General features: G+C 52.7%; 1 protein-coding gene across 2 annotated transcripts in view; it reads left to right on the forward strand.

The window, feature by feature from the left end:
• LOC144770421 (C-Jun-amino-terminal kinase-interacting protein 4-like) overlaps window positions 1–20419 on the forward strand; it is a 1040418-nt gene that overhangs the window by 708233 nt on the left and 311766 nt on the right. For both annotated transcript variants that reach the window (XM_078654929.1, XM_078654928.1), the window contains exons 18-19: window positions 8392–8448; window positions 8686–8833. In XM_078654929.1, coding sequence (XP_078511055.1) covers window positions 8392–8448; window positions 8686–8833 — 205 coding nt within the window. The remainder of the gene's footprint in view (window positions 1–8391; window positions 8449–8685; window positions 8834–20419) is intronic.

The raw sequence follows: 20419 nt of genomic DNA on the forward strand, positions 1-20419 counted from the left end.
GAAATGGACCACCTCAACAATTTGGGATTCTCGCCCCTCATTTGCATGAGCCACCTAAGGGGCCGGTGGTCAGTCTGGATCAGTAAGTGGGAGCCAAACAGATATGGCCTCAGCTTCTTTACAGCCCAGACCACCGCGAAGGCTTCTCTCTCTATCGCACTCCACCGCTGTTCTCGGGGGAGCAGCCTCCTGGAGATGAAGGCTACTGGTTGGTCCCGTCCCTCCTCATTGAGTTGCGAAAGTACTGCCCCTATGCCATGCTCTGAGGCGTCCGTTTGGACAATGAACTCTTTGGAGAAGTCAGGGGCCCTGAGCACAGGAGCGGTGCACATGGCCTGCTTTAGAGAGTCAAAGGCTTTTTGGCAAGCCTCTGTCCAGATCACTTTTCTAGGTTGTTTCTTAGAGGTTAGCTCAGTCAAGGGGGCCACAATGGTGCCATAGCCCTTGACAAATCTGCGGTAGTAACCTGTGAGGACCAGGAATGCCCTGACCTCAGTTTGTGTTTTGGGAGGCTCCCAGGCCAGGATGGTTTCTATCTTGGCCTGTAGGGGTTGCACCTTGCCCCCGCCCACCAAGTGTCCTAGGTAGACTACCGACCCCTGCCCTATCTGGCATTTGCTAGCTTTGATAGTCCGGCCTGCCTGCTGCAGAGCCTGAAGCACTTCCTGGAGGTGACCCAGATGGTCCTCCCAGCTGCTACTGAAGACAGCTATGTCGTCCAGGTAGGCAGCAGAGAAGGCCTCTAAACCGGAGAGGACCCGGTTCACCAGCCGCTGGAAGGTGGCAGGAGCATTTTTCAGTCCAAAGGGCATCACCCTAAACTGGTAGTGGCCCTCTGGGGTGGAAAAGGCGGACCTCTCTTTAGCTCCATCTGTTAGGGCGATCTGCCAGTACCCTGACGTGAGGTCAAAGGTACTCAGGTATCGGGCAGCCCCCAGCCTGTCAATGAGCTCATCCGCCCTCGGGATAGGATGAGCGTCAGTCTTGGTCACAGAGTTCAGTCCCCTATAATCCACACAGAACCTAAGTTCTGGTGTGGTGCCCGGTGGGGCAGCTTTTGGTACCAGAACCACCAGACTGGACCAAGGGCTGTTGGAGGGCTCTATCACCCCCAACTCCAGCATCTTAGTGACCTCACTCTGGATGCTGGCCTTCACCTTATCTGACAACCTGTAAGACTTGGACTTGACAGGGGGGCTGTCTCCTGTGTCCACATCATGTGTACACAGGTGGGTAATCCCAGGGATAAGGGAGAACACTGAGGAGAACTGCCCCAGGACCTGGCGGCAGTCCCTCTGTTGCTCAGGAGTCAAGGATGGGGAGAGGACCACTCCCTCCACCGATCCATCCTTCTCTTTGGAAGCAAAGAGGTCCGGGAGAGGTTCACTTTCCTCTTCCTCTGCCCCATCAGTTACCATCAGTAAGGTAAGCTCAGACCTCTCATGGTGGGGTTTGAGGCGGTTGGCGTGTAGCACCCTGTGGGGCTGCCTGGGGGTTTTAAGGTCCACTAGGTAAGTGGCCTTGCCCTTCTTCTCCAATATCTCATAAGGGCCTGTCCAGCGATCCTGGAGGGCACTAAGCTCTCCAGGCTCCATGACCCACACCTTCTGTCCAGGTTTTAGCTCCACAGGGTGAGAATTCTGGTCGTACCATTCCTTCATTACTGCCTGGCTGGCCTCTAAGTTGTCAGAAGCTTGTTTCCACAACTTAGCCATTTGGCTACGGAAGGCCAGCATGTAGCTCACTACATCCTGGGGAAGCCTCCTTGGAGTCTTCTCCCACCCATCCTTCACTAAACTGAGAGGCCCCCTAACAGGGTGACCGTACAAAAGCTCGAAGGGGCTGAAACCCACCCCCTTCTGCGGTACCTCCCTGTAGGAAAACAGCAAACAGGGCAAGAGGATGTCCCACTTTTTCCTCAGGCAGACTCCTGATCATGCCTTTTAGGGTCTTGTTAAATCTCTCCACGAGACCATTGGTTTGTGGGTGGTAAGGGGTGGAGAACTTATAAGTAACCCCACACTCCTTCCACATGGCTTGCATGTAGGCAGACATAAAGTTGGTACCCCTGTCGGACACCACCTCTTTGGGAAAACCCACTCTGGTAAAAATCCCCATCAGGGCCCGTGCCACTGCAGGTGCAGTGAGGGTTCTCAGAGGAATAGCCTCTGGGTACCGGGTGGCGTGGTCCACCAGAACCAGGATAAACCTGTGACCAGAAGAAGTCGGTGGATCCATAGGCCCAACAATGTTGATGCCCACCCTCTCAATTGGCAGGTCAGACAGGTCCTGCAGAATGTATCTGAGGAGATCCTTATCTGCGGCCAATAAAAATGTGGGACAAGCCTAGCAAAGGTCTTGTCTTGGCCCAAGTGTCCTGCCAATGAGATCTCATGAGCCAATTCCAAAAGAAATGCCCTGTAGCACTGGGGGACCACTAAGGCCCTTGATGACCCATGCACAGGAGCCTTGGGCTCACTGTAAAGGAGCCCATCCTCCCAGTAAATATGATACTTTGCGGAGGCATTGCCTGCTGCTTGGGCTTCGGCCTGTCGCCTCATGCCCTCAAGGGTAGGACACTCCTTCTGTGCCCGGCATAACTCCTCCCTGGTGGGCCCTCCTTCCACCTGCCACCCTGCAGGGGTAGGTAGGTCCCCCAAGGGAGCAACGTCCTCCTCCGTGGACTCCGGTGCAACCTCCTCAGGTGCCCCATCCATCTCATGGGGTGACTGCCCTGGGGCGGGCTTCCCACGCCCTCGGGCTCCTCCCTTCTTAGCAGCTGGCTGGGCCATTTTTCCAGGCTCCAGCCCTGGCTGACTCCCTTTCCGGGCAGCCATAGACCGTGTGGTAGCACAAATCCACTCCGGTAACCCCAGCATCTCCACATGCGCCTTGAGCTCTACCTCCTTCCAGGCCGTATGCTCTAGGTCATTCTCTAACAGACAGTCCACTGGCATTGCAAGGCTCACAGCAACTCTTAAAAGGCCTGAAACCCCTCCCCACTCAAATGGAACCTGTGCTATGGGATAGTGACCCCCCCTGTTGTCAGCCATCACAACTGGATGGACTGTATCGGGAATTATTTGCTCTGGGGACACCAGCTGACTCCTTACCATAGTCATGCTGGCACCTGTGTCCCTCTGGGCCTCCACCCCCCGACCATTGAGGGTGACCCACTGCCTATACTTGGTAGTATTTGAGGGCACATGGACCTTGGGAACCATCTCACTGTCTCCCAGAGACACTAGGACAAGCCCTGCCCCCTCACTCCCATCATCTAGGGACAGCTCCTCCCCAAGCGCTACACTAGCCACCCCGGGGTTTTTACCTCCAGTGGGCTGTGGTTCTCTCTTGCGACACTTGGGATCCCCCTTGTAGTGTCCAAGTTCACCACACTCATAGCACTGGACAATTCTGGGCTGCTGACCTTTGTCAGGATAAGTGGGCTTCTGGTGGCCAGATTGGGGCTGGGACCCAGACCCTTTCCCTTGTGCATTATTCTGGGGGCCTTTGGAGAACTCGTTCTTTTTGTCTCCCCCCTCTTTCCTCTGGTGGGAACCCTGACCACCCCTTTGGAAGTCCCCCCCAGAACCCTTGTTGGACACCCTGGTACTGACCCAGGTGTCCGCCTCCTCCGCAAGCTTCCTAGGATTGGTCAACTTGCGGTCAACCAGGTGTTGGCGCAGCTCTGGAAAACAATTCTCTAGAAGGTGCTCTCTTAAAAACAAGTCATACAACCCTTCATAGTCATGCACATTGCTGCCCCGCACTCAACCATCTAAAGCTTTACTAGCGTAGTCCAGGAAGTCTACCCAGTTCTGTGTGGGAAGTTTGTTGCTATTCCTAAACCTCTGCCTATACCGCTCAGGGGTAAGACCGAACCTCTTAAGCAATGCAGCTTTCATGACAGAATAGTTAGTCTGGTCTTCCTTCTCTAGGTAAAGGAGGGTGTCCCTAACATCTGGAGGTAGGTACTTATACAAACCACCCCCCCAATAACTCTCTGGGACCCCATGGGCTCTTAAAGATACCTCATAGGCGGCTAACCACTTATCAATATTATCCCCCACCTTAAAACTGGCCATCACATCTTTAGGCATAAAGACCCTGGACTCACGTAAAGCTTCCATAGGTACGCTGCCACCATTCTTGTTGCTGTTGGCCCCTACTTCTAGGGCCCGGATTTCCAGTTCCTTCAGGCTGAGCTCATGGGCAAGTTCTTTTTCCCGCATAGCCAGTCGCTTATTCTCGCGATCCTGCTCCATGGCTCACCTTTCTCTTTCCCGCTCTTTCTCCAGCTTGGCAAGCTCCAACTTGAGCTGTCTCTCCTCCCTCCTGTCCTCCAGGTCCTCTACGGACAGGCTCTTCACTGACACACTACTGCCTGCCCTGGAAGGTACCCTTGTACCTGGTGACAAATTGCCATTTCCCGCCAAGTGCAGTAGGTCAAGGTTTCCTGTGGCGTCATGCTCTGGTCCTTGCCCGTCCCCATCTCCTTCTGGGTGGGCTGTTACCCATGCTCTCAAGGCTTTCTGAAGTTCTGCCTTCTTGGCGCTTCGCTTGAAGGGCACCCCTTTCTCCTCGCAGAATTCCTTGAGTTGTGCTACTGTGTAAACTTCCAGATTGGCCAGCTCGAATTCCATCTTGCTAGGTAGGGGCTCAGACGTTTGTAGAGAAAACCAAATGGGACTTAGGCAAAAGGACTTTTAAAAAGAGCAGCCAGTCAGGGAGAATTTAAAAAAAATTCAAAAATGCCAATTGGAGAGGGTAGACAAAAATTCAGTTGAGTCAGGTGTAGGGTTGCGGTGTACACTGCGTCGCTGCGTGGTGTTACACAAGCACAAGTCCTATCCCACCGCTCGATCACCAATGTTAGAACCGGGGTCTCTAGTTGGCAGGGGTTTGCACCCTAGTCCAAGAAGGGACCACCACTTCCGACTTGGTAGCTTGGCGCAGTGCAGCAAAGGAGTTACTTCAGAGGCAATGTGTAAAGTATTTGTGCAACACACAACGGCGACGACACAGTAAAAACACACAAAAGGAACACCACACCAGTTTTGCATAAGAATAAGAATTTCTTTATCTAAAAATTATGTGAGAACCAAAAGCAGGTAAATCCAGCTCCAGGCAAGATCAATAATAAAAAGGATTCCAGTTTCCAAGCAAGATCAATAATCAATGAGAATGAATCCAGTTCCCAGGCCTGATCAATAATAAAAAGGATTCCAGTTTCCAAGCAAGATCAATAATCAATAAGAATGAATCCAGTTCCCAGGCCTGATCAAATCACCAAAAGCTCATGTGTGCCAAGGGCTCCTGCTGGTAATGTCTTTCTCACAGTGTCCTTGGATGGCAAAAAGTTCACTTGAGGTAGGTTCTTATGGTAAAAATTCACTGTGGGAAGGTTCTTAGGCCAAAGTTCCCTTGTAGCGTAATAAGTGTGCCTCTCATAGAAATGATGCTCCCAGCGTAGGAAGTGCGGCTGCCCAGGCGCTGCTGGTAATGCTAAAAAATGCCCCAGTGTCAATTACCAAGTAATTATGCTCCTGTGGGCCGGTCAGTGAAGGACGGTTCCCAGCCAAGCACAAAGCTCACACTCCAGGTACCCAGCCAACCCGCACCCTGCCCCCTCGCAGCAGCCTGGTTGCACTGAGGCGTTACCTGGGGTGGTGGTTAACACGTAGGTGCGAGGCTCCTCTCTCCCTGGGGCCTTGGGCTCAGCAGGCGCTGCACAGGTGGGGGTCACAGCCACACAGTGCTCCTTTAGTACAGCGCTTAACAGTGCCTCCAAGTCCTGGGCAACGACGGAGCCTCCTGCCACACAGCGCTTCGCTTCTCAGCGCTACACAGCGCGCTCCGGTCCCAGTGGCGGTGACCTCAGGGCCAGTTTCAGTGGGCTTGCGCCAGAAGCAGAGGCAATCACAGAGCCCTGGGAGGATCACGGGGCAAGCAGTGCTGAGGGCAGGCACAGCGTTGCAGGGCAAATCTTGAGAGTGTTGTTGCTGTTCCAAAGGGCAGTCTTTAAAACGCTGTGGTCCAAGGACAGGTAGTTTCCTTTAGCTTAAAAAGGGTGCAGTCCCAAAAAGGCAATCTTTAAAAGGTTGAAGACTCTTTAAAATGCTGTTCAAAGAAAAGTAGTTCCTTTGGGATGTTGTGGAGACACTCTGGTGGTGATGTTGCAGTCTCCCATGCAGGGCAGGATCAGCAGACAGTAGGGCAGCTCAGCAGGTTGTGGGGCAGCAGTTCCTTGGAGCAGTCAGCCTCCTTCCCAGTGGCAATCCTCTTGCGCAGCAGTCCTCACTCCAGCAGGGATTCTTCCAGGTCCAGCAGTGTAACAAGAATGTGAGGCCAGGACCCTCCCTTATATATCTTTTTAGTCTAGGGGCTAGAAAGTGGTGGAAGTCTCTGGAGGGGTCTGGGGGCAGGGGCTTCTGGAAGAGTCCAGGGTGTTCTGGTATGTTCCCTGCCTTCCCTGACCTAGCTGTCACAGTGACGAGAGACAGGCCGTTAAGGCTACAGTGGGCAGCCCGTCACAGCTCATCCCAGGGAAGAAGGTGTGAATCACCACTCCCACCTCCCAACCCAGGCAGGATATCAGTACGCAGAGGGGAGGGGGGAGTCTGCAGCCTAATCTAAGTGTAGGCAGGAAAAGGTCCCCTTTATAAAAGTGGGATCCCTAGCGTAGTAATGCCCAAACCCTATATATCATTGGAAAGGGTTCCCCGCCCCGAGTCCAACAAGACCAAACATGATAGACTTATTAGGTCCCTGTCAGAAGTTATTCCATAAGGGGAGGTTCCCAATGTTAGCCTATGGAGGATTAGCCTTACTGCAGTAGCAGTGGCTTATGGCAGATATGCCAGCCTCACAAGGTTTTAGGGAAGAGCACCTGCACCTCAGCACTGTTTAGCAGTGGTGAGGCGCCCAGAGTCCTAAGTCCAACGAAATGTAAGGTAAAAATGGGAGGCAAAAAGGGCAAAAATGTAATGGAGACCACCCTAAGGCTGACAGGTCTAACACTCTGCCAGCTTGGGGCTGCGGTCAGTCAACACTGCATGCTTTTTGGGCCGCTACTCTCACGCGGTGTGGGACACAGTGGCGCAGACACTGCCCCAGTGCCCAGAAGAGGTTTGGCTGTCCTTTCCCAAGCTGTTGCGGAGGGGAAGGATGCCGCAAAGTTCTCCATTCGATGTGGGCTGGACACTGCGGACTCTTTAGGGATAGTGATCTCCACAACAGTGGCCCTGCGTCATCATGCCTGGTCGCGGTCCACTGGGTTTTTGGGGGATGTCCAGAGTTCCCTCATGGACATGCCTTTTGATGGTACTCGCCTGTTTGGCGATAAGGCAGACAGTGCACTGGAGCGTTTCAAGGACTCTCTGGCTACGGCCAAGTCCTTGGGTCTCTCCACCACACGCCCGGCCACGTCTACCTTTCGTGGCCACGGAAGGGGCGCCACTGCACGTTCGTTCAGCCAGAAGCCTGTGCAGAACCAAAATCAGCACAAATATACACACACACACTCACTCTTTAAATATATCCTTCATCTGTGCCCAGGGTGTGTGAGGGCAAGCAATCCCAGGTAGGAGGACTTTTCTCCGAGAGAGTCAGTATGCTGTCTTCCTGCAAGGGGAGGTGGGGAGGGGATGGGGGGGGAAACGGGCCTGCACCTTTAGACTAGAATCACTCTGCTACCAACTCCATCACCACTAGTCCCTTCATATCCTAGGTTTAGGAGGCAGTAGATAATTCCCTTATGATGGGGGATATACTTTAGAACATCCCCTGCTATCAGGCGTAACTCTAATGTTGACAAACCGAAATCACTTGGACCACTTTTTTTTTGATTGTTGAGCAAACAAAAGGAAATGCGTAGTCCAGAACAATGATACAGGGCATACACATTTTTTCAAGCCATGCAAAGTTGTTTTGTCACAAGAAGCCTGTAGAGATTTTATGAGTGGCACATTTTTCTGAAAGACATATTCAAGATTTACTGGTGAGGACAAATAATCATCACGGTTGAAGCGTTGACTATTATAGTATTTAAGGAGATGGTTAACAATGCTGTTGCTTTTGGTCCATTTGAACACCACTATATCAAAGTATTCTTAGTGGTGTGAAAGGAACATCTTCTATCCTGAAAACCCCTTCAGATTCTGCTAGCTGTATAGAGATGTTCTGTACCTAACCTGTTTCAAGGATCATTGGCTACCACTGATGGCTGGGAGAGGTTAGTTGCATTTGTGAATATGCCTGTTTGAAGGAAGATTTTGGTGTGGTTTTTCCAATGGTGGTACTGTTTTTTTGTTGTCCCTGTAGAATGTGTATTGTTAGCAGTATTTCCTTTGTTTCCTCTGTGACTGTGGTTTGTGGTTTATTGTATTGCAGCTATGGTGTGCTACAGGAGTGGGCAATACTGGTCCAAAGAGGGAGAGTAAGGAAGCTGTAAGTATACGTTCATTTTAGTTTTTTTCAAACTTAATGCATGCAATGATTGAGTGACCATATACCATAACAGCTAGTCTGTTAGTGACTCTTGTACATGCCTGGCTGCTAATAGTCCGGGACACCCAGCCTGAACACGCGTAATCATCACGCAAGGACGCCTATAGATGTTTATTTTTGTCTGCAACCCTAGGAGTTTTGATCCGCTTCTGCAAAATCACATCTTTCTGATTGCAGAACCAATGCTCTCCTAGCTTGATGTGGATATGCTCTGGAACACACTCAGTCAGCGAGGTGATGGTGATTGATGCTAGTCGATCCAACCACGTAATGGACCAGTTTGTGATTCCCAATGCCCATGTGCTCTGTATCTCCAGTGTGCCAGGTGAGTTCGAGTGAGGATTGATTTTACTACCATATTGACCATTTCTTTATTAATGTTATATGTCTGTTTCTTTTTCCAAGTTTGAGTGTGTTTCTTTTTCTCTAGCATCTCATTCTTCTCTTCCTAGGGATCCTCATCAATAGCCATAAGCACTGAATATTCCCGCCCATGTGCGGGGACCCCGGAAATAATATAAAAATTATATATGGAATTCATATATGTACATATATATATATATATATATATATATATATATATATATATATATATATATATATATGCAAAAAGAAGCAGAGAACTCAAGGTAGTTCTCAAGTTCAGGTGGAAAGCAGCTCCTGTATAGAGCACTCTCAACACCAGCGACACTCTAGATCTGCTCTCCTCAAATGTCTGCTTTTTAGGTTTTGCCTAGCGAAAGCTGCGCTCTGCGCAGCTTTTTCGCGCAGGCGAAATCCTGTTGAGAACTGTAGGGTGCTTTGGGTCGGCCCTCGTCATTGATTGGCTGGCTCCGTAAACGGAGCCTTGCCATTGGACGAGGGGCCTGTCCGTCAATGCCGGACCAGACACGGGGGCGTTCCCGACATTCTTTGCCTTTTGCCGACGTCACGCGACGCCGGGAACGCCCCCGAGTCTGGTCCGGCATTGCCGGCACCTCCCTTGCTCTACTGTCATCACCACAACACTGCGCCCATTTTATCCCAAGCTAAACACTCGGAGAGGCGCAGTGACCGGGTCTTTGAAGGCCGCTCTCCCAATGAAAACAAGTTTTCTCTCCGAGTCAGCACGAGCAGGAAGACGAGCAGCGCGCCTCCCAGCTGGCCTCTCGCATCAGCATCCAGAGCTGCCCTGCGCGGTGTGTAGCTTCAGTGGAGCTTCAGAGTGCAGAGTGGAGCTTCAGAGTGGAGCTTCAGAGTGGAGCTTCAGAGTGGAGCTTCAGAGTGGAGCTTCAGAGTGGAGCTTCAGAGTGGAGCTTCAGAGTGGAGCTTCAGAGTGGAGCTTCAGAGTGGAGCTTCAGAGTGCAGAGTGGAGCTTCAGAGTGGAGCTTCAGAGTGGAGCTTCAGAGTGGAGCTTCAGAGTGGAGCTTCAGAGTGGAGCTTCAGAGTGGAGAGTGGATCTTCAGAGTGGATCTTCAGAGTGGAGCTTCAGAGTGGAGCTTCAGAGTGGAGCTTCAGAGTGGAGCTTCAGAGTGGAGCTTCAGAGTGCAGAGTGGAGCTTCAGAGTGCAGAGTGGAGCTTCAGAGTGCAGATTCAGAGTGCAGAGTGGAGCTTCAGAGTGGAGCTTCAGAGTGGAGCTTCAGAGTGGAGCTTCAGAGTGGAGCTTCAGAGTGGAGCTTCAGAGTGGAGCTTCAGAGTGGAGCTTCAGAGTGGAGCTTCAGAGTGCAGAGTGGAGCTTCAGAGTGGAGCTTCAGAGTGCAGAGTGGAGCTTCAGAGTGGAGCTTCAGAGTGCAGAGTGGAGCTTCAGAGTGGAGCTTCAGAGTGCAGAGTGGAGCTTCAGAGTGGAGCTTCAGAGTGGAGCTTCAGAGTGGAGCTTCAGAGTGGAGCTTCAGAGTGGAGCTTCAGAGTGGAGCTTCAGAGTGCAGCTTCAGAGTGGAGCTTCAGAGTGGAGCTTCAGAGTGGAGCTTCAGAGTGGAGCTTCAGAGTGGAGCTTCAGAGTGGAGCTTCAGAGTGGAGCTTCAGAGTGGAGCTTCAGAGTGGAGCTTCAGAGTGGAGCTTCAGAGTGCAGAGTGGAGCTTCAGAGTGCAGAGTGGAGCTTCAGAGTGCAGAGTGGAGCTTCAGAGTGCAGAGTGGAGCTTCAGAGTGCAGAGTGGAGCTTCAGAGTGCAGAGTGGAGCTTCAGAGTGCAGAGTGGAGCTTCAGAGTGCAGATTCAGAGTGCAGAGTGGAGCTTCAGAGTGGAGCTTCAGAGTGGAGCTTCAGAGTGGAGCTTCAGAGTGGAGCTTCAGAGTGGAGCTTCAGAGTGGAGCTTCAGAGTGGAGCTTCAGAGTGCAGAGTGGAGCTTCAGAGTGGAGCTTCAGAGTGCAGAGTGGAGCTTCAGAGTGGAGCTTCAGAGTGGAGCTTCAGAGTGGAGCTTCAGAGTGGAGCTTCAGAGTGGAGCTTCAGAGTGGAGCTTCAGAGTGGAGCTTCAGAGTGGAGCTTCAGAGTGGAGCTTCAGAGTGGAGCTTCAGAGTGCAGAGTGGAGCTTCAGAGTGCAGAGTGGAGCTTCAGAGTGCAGAGTGGAGCTTCAGAGTGCAGAGTGGAGCTTCAGAGTGCAGAGTGGAGCTTCAGAGTGCAGAGTGGAGCTTCAGAGTGCAGAGTGGAGCTTCAGAGTGCAGAGTGGAGCTTCAGAGTGCAGAGTGGAGCTTCAGAGTGCAGAGTGGAGCTTCAGAGTGCAGAGTGGAGCTTCAGAGTGCAGAGTGGAGCTTCAGAGTGCAGAGTGGAGCTTCAGAGTGCAGATTCAGAGTGGAGCTTCAGAGTGCAGATTCAGAGTGGAGCTTCAGAGTGCAGAGTGGAGCTTCAGAGTGGAGCTTCAGAGTGGAGCTTCAGAGTGGAGCTTCAGAGTGGAGCTTCAGAGTGGAGCTTCAGAGTGGAGCTTCAGAGTGGAGCTTCAGAGTGGAGCTTCAGAGTGGAGCTTCAGAGTGCAGAGTGGAGCTTCAGAGTGCAGAGTGGAGCTTCAGAGTGCAGAGTGGAGCTTCAGAGTGCAGAGTGGAGCTTCAGAGTGCAGAGTGGAGCTTCAGAGTGCAGAGTGGAGCTTCAGAGTGCAGAGTGGAGCTTCAGAGTGCAGAGTGGAGCTTCAGAGTGCAGAGTGGAGCTTCAGAGTGCAGATTCAGAGTGCAGAGTGGAGCTTCAGAGTGCAGAGTGGAGCTTCAGAGTGCAGATTCAGAGTGCAGAGTGGAGCTTCAGAGTGCAGATTCAGAGTGCAGATTCAGAGTGGAGCTTCAGAGTGCAGAGTGGAGCTTCAGAGTGCAGAGTGGAGCTTCAGAGTGCAGAGTGGAGCTTCAGAGTGGAGCTTCAGAGTGGAGCTTCAGAGTGGAGCTTCAGAGTGGAGCTTCAGAGTGGAGCTTCAGAGTGGAGCTTCAGAGTGCAGATTCAGAGTGGAGCTTCAGAGTGGAGCTTCAGAGTGCAGATTCAGAGTGGAGCTTCAGAGTGGAGCTTCAGAGTGCAGATTCAGAATGGAGCTTCAGAGTGGAGCTTCAGAGTGCAGATTCAGAGTGGAGCTTCAGAGTGCAGATTCAGAATGGAGCTTCAGAGTGCAGATTCAGAGTGGAGCTTCAGAGTGGAGCTTCAGAGTGCAGATTCAGAGTGGAGCTTCAGAGTGCAGATTCAGAGTGGAGCATCAGAGTGCAGAGTGGAGCTTCAGAGTGCAGATTCAGAGTGCAGAGTGGAGCTTCAGAGTGCAGATTCAGAGTGGAGCTTCAGAGTGCAGAGTGGAGCTTCAGAGTGCAGATTCAGAGTGGAGCTTCAGAGTGCAGATTCAGAGTGGAGCTTCAGAGTGCAGAGTGGAGCTTCAGAGTGGAGCTTCAGAGTGCAGAGTGGAGCTTCAGAGTGCAGAGTGGAGCTTCAGAGTGGAGCTTCAGAGTGCAGAGTGGAGCTTCAGAGTGCAGAGTGGAGCTTCAGAGTGCAGATTCAGAGTGGAGCTTCAGAGTGCAGAGTGGAGCTTCAGAGTGCAGATTCAGAGTGGAGCTTCAGAGTGCAGATTCAGAGTGGAGCTTCAGAGTGCAGAGTGGAGCTTCAGAGTGCAGAGTGGAGCTTCATTAGGTTTTGCCTAGCGAAAGCTGCGCTCTGCGCAGCTTTTTCGCGCAGGCGAAATCCTGTTGAGAACTGTAGGGTGCTTTGGGTCGGCCCTCGTCATTGATTGGCTGGCTCCGTAAACGGAGCCTTGCCATTGGACGAGGGGCCTGTCCGTCAATGCCGGACCAGACACGGGGGCGTTCCCGACATTCTTTGCCTTTTGCCGACGTCACGCGACGCCGGGAACGCCCCCGAGTCTGGTCCGGCATTGCCGGCACCTCCCTTGCTCTACTGTCATCACCACAACACTGCGCCCATTTTATCCCAAGCTAAACACTCGGAGAGGCGCAGTGACCGGGTCTTTGAAGGCCGCTCTCCCAATGAAAACAAGTTTTCTCTCCGAGTCAGCACGAGCAGGAAGACGAGCAGCGCGCCTCCCAGCTGGCCTCTCGCATCAGCATCCAGAGCTGCCCTGCGCGGTGTGTAGCTTCAGTGGAGCTTCAGAGTGCAGAGTGGAGCTTCAGAGTGGAGCTTCAGAGTGGAGCTTCAGAGTGGAGCTTCAGAGTGGAGCTTCAGAGTGGAGCTTCAGAGTGCAGAGTGGAGCTTCAGAGTGGAGCTTCAGAGTGGAGCTTCAGAGTGGAGCTTCAGAGTGGAGCTTCAGAGTGGAGCTTCAGAGTGGAGCTTCAGAGTGGAGAGTGGATCTTCAGAGTGGAGCTTCAGAGTGGAGCTTCAGAGTGGAGCTTCAGAGTGGAGCTTCAGAGTGGAGCTTCAGAGTGGAGCTTCAGAGTGGAGCTTCAGAGTGGAGCTTCAGAGTGCAGAGTGGAGCTTCAGAGTGCAGAGTGGAGCTTCAGAGTGCAGATTCAGAGTGCAGAGTGGAGCTTCAGAGTGGAGCTTCAGAGTGGAGCTTCAGAGTGGAGCTTCAGAGTGGAGCTTCAGAGTGGAGCTTCAGAGTGGAGCTTCAGAGTGGAGCTTCAGAGTGGAGCTTCAGAGTGCAGAGTGGAGCTTCAGAGTGGAGCTTCAGAGTGCAGAGTGGAGCTTCAGAGTGGAGCTTCAGAGTGCAGAGTGGAGCTTCAGAGTGGAGCTTCAGAGTGCAGAGTGGAGCTTCAGAGTGGAGCTTCAGAGTGGAGCTTCAGAGTGGAGCTTCAGAGTGGAGCTTCAGAGTGGAGCTTCAGAGTGGAGCTTCAGAGTGGAGCTTCAGAGTGGAGCTTCAGAGTGGAGCTTCAGAGTGGAGCTTCAGAGTGCAGAGTGGAGCTTCAGAGTGGAGCTTCAGAGTGGAGCTTCAGAGTGGAGCTTCAGAGTGGAGCTTCAGAGTGGAGCTTCAGAGTGGAGCTTCAGAGTGGAGCTTCAGAGTGCAGAGTGGAGCTTCAGAGTGCAGAGTGGAGCTTCAGAGTGCAGATTCAGAGTGCAGAGTGGAGCTTCAGAGTGGAGCTTCAGAGTGGAGCTTCAGAGTGGAGCTTCAGAGTGGAGCTTCAGAGTGGAGCTTCAGAGTGGAGCTTCAGAGTGGAGCTTCAGAGTGGAGCTTCAGAGTGGAGCTTCAGAGTGGAGCTTCAGAGTGGAGCTTCAGAGTGCAGAGTGGAGCTTCAGAGTGGAGCTTCAGAGTGCAGAGTGGAGCTTCAGAGTGGAGCTTCTTCAGAGTGGAGCTTCAGAGTGGAGCTTCAGAGTGGAGCTTCAGAGTGGAGCTTCAGAGTGGAGCTTCAGAGTGGAGCTTCAGAGTGGAGCTTCAGAGTGGAGCTTCAGAGTGGAGCTTCAGAGTGGAGCTTCAGAGTGGAGCTTCAGAGTGGAGCTTCAGAGTGGAGCTTCAGAGTGCAGAGTGGAGCTTCAGAGTGCAGAGTGGAGCTTCAGAGTGCAGAGTGGAGCTTCAGAGTGCAGAGTGGAGCTTCAGAGTGCAGAGTGGAGCTTCAGAGTGCAGAGTGGAGCTTCAGAGTGCAGAGTGGAGCTTCAGAGTGGAGCTTCAGAGTGGAGCTTCAGAGTGGAGCTTCAGAGTGGAGCTTCAGAGTGGAGCTTCAGAGTGGAGCTTCAGAGTGGAGCTTCAGAGTGGAGCTTCAGAGTGGAGCTTCAGAGTGGAGCTTCAGAGTGGAGCTTCAGAGTGGAGCTTCAGAGTGGAGCTTCAGAGTGGAGCTTCAGAGTGGAGCTTCAGAGTGGAGCTTCAGAGTGGAGCTTCAGAGTGGAGCTTCAGAGTGGAGCTTCAGAGTGGAGCTTCAGAGTGGAGCTTTAGAGTGGAGCTTTAGAGTGGAGCTTTAGAGTGGAGCTTTAGAGTGGAGCTTTAGAGTGGAGCTTTAGAGTGGAGCTTTAGAGTGGAGCTTTAGAGTGGAGCTTTAGAGTGGAGCTTTAGAGTGGAGCTTTAGAGTGGAGCTTTAGAGTGGAGCTTTAGAGTGGAGCTTTAGAGTGGAGCTTTAGAGTGGAGCTTTAGAGTGGAGCTTTAGAGTGGAGCTTTAGAGTGGAGCTTTAGAGTGGAGCTTTAGAGTGGAGCTTTAGAGTGGAGCTTTAGAGTGGAGCTTTAGAGTGGAGCTTTAGAGTGGAGCTTTAGAGTGGAGCTTTAGAGTGGAGCTTCAGAGTGGAGCTTCAGAGTGGAGCTTCAGAGTGGAGCTTCAGAGTGGAGCTTCAGAGTGGAGCTTCAGAGTGGAGCTTCAGAGTGCAGAGTGGAGCTTCAGAGTGGAGCTTCAGAGTGGAGCTTCAGAGTGGAGCTTCAGAGTGGAGCTTCAGAGTGGAGCTTCAGAGTGGAGCTTCAGAGTGGAGCTTCAGAGTGGAGCTTCAGAGTGGAGCTTCAGAGTGGAGCTTCAGAGTGGAGCTTCAGAGTGCAGATTCAGAATGGAGCTTCAGAGTGCAGATTCAGAATGGAGCTTCAGAATGGAGCTTCAGAGTGCAGATTCAGAGTGGAGCTTCAGAGTGGAGCTTCAGAGTGGAGCTTCAGAGTGGAGCTTCAGAGTGGAGCTTCAGAGTGGAGCTTCAGAGTGGAGCTTCAGAGTGCAGAGTGGAGCTTCAGAGTGCAGAGTGGAGCTTCAGAGTGCAGAGTGGAGCTTCAGAGTGCAGAGTGGAGCTTCAGAGTGCAGATTCAGAGTGCAGAGTGGAGCTTCAGAGTGCAGATTCAGAGTGCAGAGTGGAGCTTCAGAGTGCAGATTCAGAGTGGAGCTTCAGAGTGCAGAGTGGAGCTTCAGAGTGCAGAGTGGAGCTTCAGAGTGCAGAGTGGAGCTTCAGAGTGCAGAGTGGAGCTTCAGAGTGCAGAGTGGAGCTTCAGAGTGCAGAGTGGAGCTTCAGAGTGGAGCTTCAGAGTGGAGCTTCAGAGTGGAGCTTCAGAGTGGAGCTTCAGAGTGGAGCTTCAGAGTGGAGCTTCAGAGTGGAGCTTCAGAGTGGAGCTTCAGAGTGCAGATTCAGAGTGGAGCTTCAGAGTGCAGATTCAGAATGGAGCTTCAGAATGGAGCTTCAGAGTGCAGATTCAGAGTGGAGCTTCAGAGTGGAGCTTCAGAGTGGAGCTTCAGAGTGGAGCTTCAGAGTGGAGCTTCAGAGTGGAGCTTCAGAGTGGAGCTTCAGAGTGGAGCTTCAGAGTGGAGCTTCAGAGTGCAGAGTGGAGCTTCAGAGTGCAGAGTGGAGCTTCAGAGTGCAGAGTGGAGCTTCAGAGTGCAGAGTGGAGCTTCAGAGTGCAGAGTGGAGCTTCAGAGTGCAGATTCAGAGTGGAGCTTCAGAGTGCAGAGTGGAGCTTCAGAGTGCAGAGTGGAGCTTCAGAGTGCAGAGTGGAGCTTCAGAGTGCAGAGTGGAGCTTCAGAGTGGAGCTTCAGAGTGGAGCTTCAGAGTGGAGCTTCAGAGTGGAGCTTCAGAGTGGAGCTTCAGAGTGGAGCTTCAGAGTGGAGCTTCAGAGTGGAGCTTCAGAGTGGAGCTTCAGAGTGGAGCTTCAGAGTGGAGCTTCAGAGTGGAGCTTCAGAGTGGAGCTTCAGAGTGGAGCTTCAGAGTGGAGCTTCAGAGTGGAGCTTCAGAGTGCAGATTCAGAATGGAGCTTCAGAGTGCAGATTCAGAGTGGAGCTTCAGAGTGGAGCTTCAGAGTGGAGCTTCAGAGTGGAGCTTCAGAGTGCAGATTCAGAGTGGAGCTTCAGAGTGGAGCTTCAGAGTGCAGATTCAGAGTGCAGAGTGGAGCTTCAGAGTGCAGATTCAGAGTGGAGCTTCAGAGTGCAGAGTGGAGCTTCAGAGTGCAGATTCAGAGTGGAGCTTCAGAGTGCAGATTCAGAGTGGAGCTTCAGAGTGCAGAGTGGAGCTTCAGAGTGGAGCTTCAGAGTGCAGAGTGGAGCTTCAGAGTGCAGAGTGGAGCTTCAGAGTGGAGCTTCAGAGTGCAGAGTGGAGCTTCAGAGTGCAGAGTGGAGCTTCAGAGTGCAGATTCAGAGTGGAGCTTCAGAGTGCAGAGTGGAGCTTCAGAGTGCAGATTCAGAGTGGAGCTTCAGAGTGCAGATTCAGAGTGGAGCTTCAGAGTGCAGAGTGGAGCTTCAGAGTGGAGCTTCAGAGTGCAGAGTGGAGCTTCAGAGTGCAGAGTGGAGCTTCATTAGGTTTTGCCTAGCGAAAGCTGCGCTCTGCGCAGCTTTTTCGCGCAGGCGAAATCCTGTTGAGAACTGTAGGGTGCTTTGGGTCGGCCCTCGTCATTGATTGGCTGGCTCCGTAAACGGAGCCTTGCCATTGGACGAGGGGCCTGTCCGTCAATGCCGGACCAGACACGGGGGCGTTCCCGACATTCTTTGCCTTTTGCCGACGTCACGCGACGCCGGGAACGCCCCCGAGTCTGGTCCGGCATTGCCGGCACCTCCCTTGCTCTACTGTCATCACCACAACACTGCGCCCATTTTATCCCAAGCTAAACACTCGGAGAGGCGCAGTGACCGGGTCTTTGAAGGCCGCTCTCCCAATGAAAACAAGTTTTCTCTCCGAGTCAGCACGAGCAGGAAGACGAGCAGCGCGCCTCCCAGCTGGCCTCTCGCATCAGCATCCAGAGCTGCCCTGCGCGGTGTGTAGCTTCAGTGGAGCTTCAGAGTGCAGAGTGGAGCTTCAGAGTGGAGCTTCAGAGTGGAGCTTCAGAGTGGAGCTTCAGAGTGGAGCTTCAGAGTGGAGCTTCAGAGTGGAGCTTCAGAGTGGAGCTTCAGAGTGGAGCTTCAGAGTGGAGCTTCAGAGTGGAGCTTCAGAGTGGAGCTTCAGAGTGGAGCTTCAGAGTGGAGCTTCAGAGTGGAGAGTGGATCTTCAGAGTGGAGCTTCAGAGTGGAGCTTCAGAGTGGAGCTTCAGAGTGGAGCTTCAGAGTGGAGCTTCAGAGTGCAGAGTGGAGCTTCAGAGTGCAGAGTGGAGCTTCAGAGTGCAGATTCAGAGTGCAGAGTGGAGCTTCAGAGTGGAGCTTCAGAGTGGAGCTTCAGAGTGGAGCTTCAGAGTGGAGCTTCAGAGTGGAGCTTCAGAGTGGAGCTTCAGAGTGGAGCTTCAGAGTGGAGCTTCAGAGTGCAGAGTGGAGCTTCAGAGTGCAGAGTGGAGCTTCAGAAGAGTGGAGCTTCAGAGTGGAGCTTCAGAGTGGAGCTTCAGAGTGGAGCTTCAGAGTGGAGCTTCAGAGTGGAGCTTCAGAGTGGAGCTTCAGAGTGGAGCTTCAGAGTGGAGCTTCAGAGTGGAGCTTCAGAGTGGAGCTTCAGAGTGCAGAGTGGAGCTTCAGAGTGCAGAGTGGAGCTTCAGAGTGCAGAGTGGAGCTTCAGAGTGCAGAGTGGAGCTTCAGAGTGCAGAGTGGAGCTTCAGAGTGCAGAGTGGAGCTTCAGAGTGCAGAGTGGAGCTTCAGAGTGCAGAGTGGAGCTTCAGAGTGGAGCTTCAGAGTGGAGCTTCAGAGTGGAGCTTCAGAGTGGAGCTTCAGAGTGGAGCTTCAGAGTGGAGCTTCAGAGTGGAGCTTCAGAGTGGAGAGTGGAGCTTCAGAGTGCAGAGTGGAGCTTCAGAGTGCAGAGTGGAGCTTCAGAGTGCAGAGTGGAGCTTCAGAGTGCAGAGTGGAGCTTCAGAGTGCAGAGTGGAGCTTCAGAGTGCAGAGTGGAGCTTCAGAGTGGAGCTTCAGAGTGGAGCTTCAGAGTGGAGCTTCAGAGTGGAGCTTCAGAGTGGAGCTTCAGAGTGGAGCTTCAGAGTGGAGCTTTAGAGTGGAGCTTCAGAGTGGAGCTTCAGAGTGGAGCTTCAGAGTGGAGCTTCAGAGTGGAGCTTCAGAGTGGAGCTTCAGAGTGGAGCTTCAGAGTGGAGCTTCAGAGTGGAGCTTCAGAGTGGAGCTTCAGAGTGGAGCTTCAGAGTGGAGCTTCAGAGTGGAGAGTGGAGCTTCAGAGTGCAGAGTGGAGCTTCAGAGTGCAGAGTGGAGCTTCAGAGTGCAGAGTGGAGCTTCAGAGTGCAGAGTGGAGCTTCAGAGTGCAGAGTGGAGCTTCAGAGTGCAGAGTGGAGCTTCAGAGTGCAGAGTGGAGCTTCAGAGTGCAGAGTGGAGCTTCAGAGTGCAGAGTGGAGCTTCAGAGTGGAGCTTCAGAGTGGAGCTTCAGAGTGGAGCTTCAGAGTGGAGCTTCAGAGTGGAGCTTCAGAGTGGAGCTTCAGAGTGGAGCTTCAGAGTGGAGCTTCAGAGTGGAGAGTGGAGCTTCAGAGTGCAGAGTGGAGCTTCAGAGTGCAGAGTGGAGCTTCAGAGTGCAGAGTGGAGCTTCAGAGTGCAGAGTGGAGCTTCAGAGTGCAGAGTGGAGCTTCAGAGTGCAGAGTGGAGCTTCAGAGTGCAGAGTGGAGCTTCAGAGTGGAGCTTCAGAGTGGAGCTTCAGAGTGGAGCTTCAGAGTGGAGCTTCAGAGTGGAGCTTCAGAGTGGAGCTTCAGAGTGGAGCTTTAGAGTGGAGCTTTAGAGTGGAGCTTCAGAGTGGAGCTTCAGAGTGGAGCTTCAGAGTGGAGCTTCAGAGTGGAGCTTCAGAGTGGAGCTTCAGAGTGGAGCTTTAGAGTGGAGCTTTAGAGTGGAGCTTTAGAGTGGAGCTTCAGAGTGGAGCTTCAGAGTGGAGCTTCAGAGTGGAGCTTCAGAGTGGAGCTTCAGAGTGGAGCTTCAGAGTGGAGCTTCAGAGTGGAGCTTCAGAGTGCAGAGTGGAGCTTCAGAGTGCAGAGTGGAGCTTCAGAGTGCAGAGTGGAGCTTCAGAGTGCAGAGTGGAGCTTCAGAGTGCAGAGTGGAGCTTCAGAGTGCAGAGTGGAGCTTCAGAGTGGAGCTTCAGAGTGCAGCTTCAGAGTGCAGCTTCAGAGTGCAGCTTCAGAGTGGAGCTTCAGAGTGGAGCTTCAGAGTGGAGCTTCAGAGTGGAGCTTCAGAGTGGAGCTTCAGAGTGGAGCTTTAGAGTGGAGCTTTAGAGTGGAGCTTCAGAGTGGAGCTTCAGAGTGCAGAGTGGAGCTTCAGAGTGGAGCTTCAGAGTGGAGCTTCAGAGTGGAGCTTCAGAGTGGAGCTTCAGAGTGGAGCTTCAGAGTGCAGAGTGGAGCTTCAGAGTGGAGCTTCAGAGTGGAGCTTCAGAGTGGAGCTTCAGAGTGGAGCTTCAGAGTGGAGCTTCAGAGTGGAGCTTCAGAGTGGAGCTTCAGAGTGGAGCTTCAGAGTGGAGCTTCAGAGTGCAGATTCAGAGTGGAGCTTCAGAGTGGAGCTTCAGAGTGGAGCTTCAGAGTGCAGATTCAGAATGGAGCTTCAGAGTGGAGCTTCAGAGTGGAGCTTCAGAGTGGAGCTTCAGAGTGGAGCTTCAGAGTGCAGATTCAGAGTGGAGCATCAGAGTGCAGAGTGGAGCTTCAGAGTGCAGATTCAGAGTGCAGAGTGGAGCTTCAGAGTGCAGATTCAGAGTGGAGCTTCAGAGTGCAGAGTGGAGCTTCAGAGTGCAGATTCAGAGTGGAGCTTCAGAGTGCAGAGTGGAGCTTCA

The sequence above is a fragment of the Lissotriton helveticus genome, chromosome 7 (genome assembly GCF_964261635.1).
Source record: "Lissotriton helveticus chromosome 7, aLisHel1.1, whole genome shotgun sequence".
Classification (NCBI taxonomy): Eukaryota; Metazoa; Chordata; class Amphibia; order Caudata; family Salamandridae; genus Lissotriton; species Lissotriton helveticus.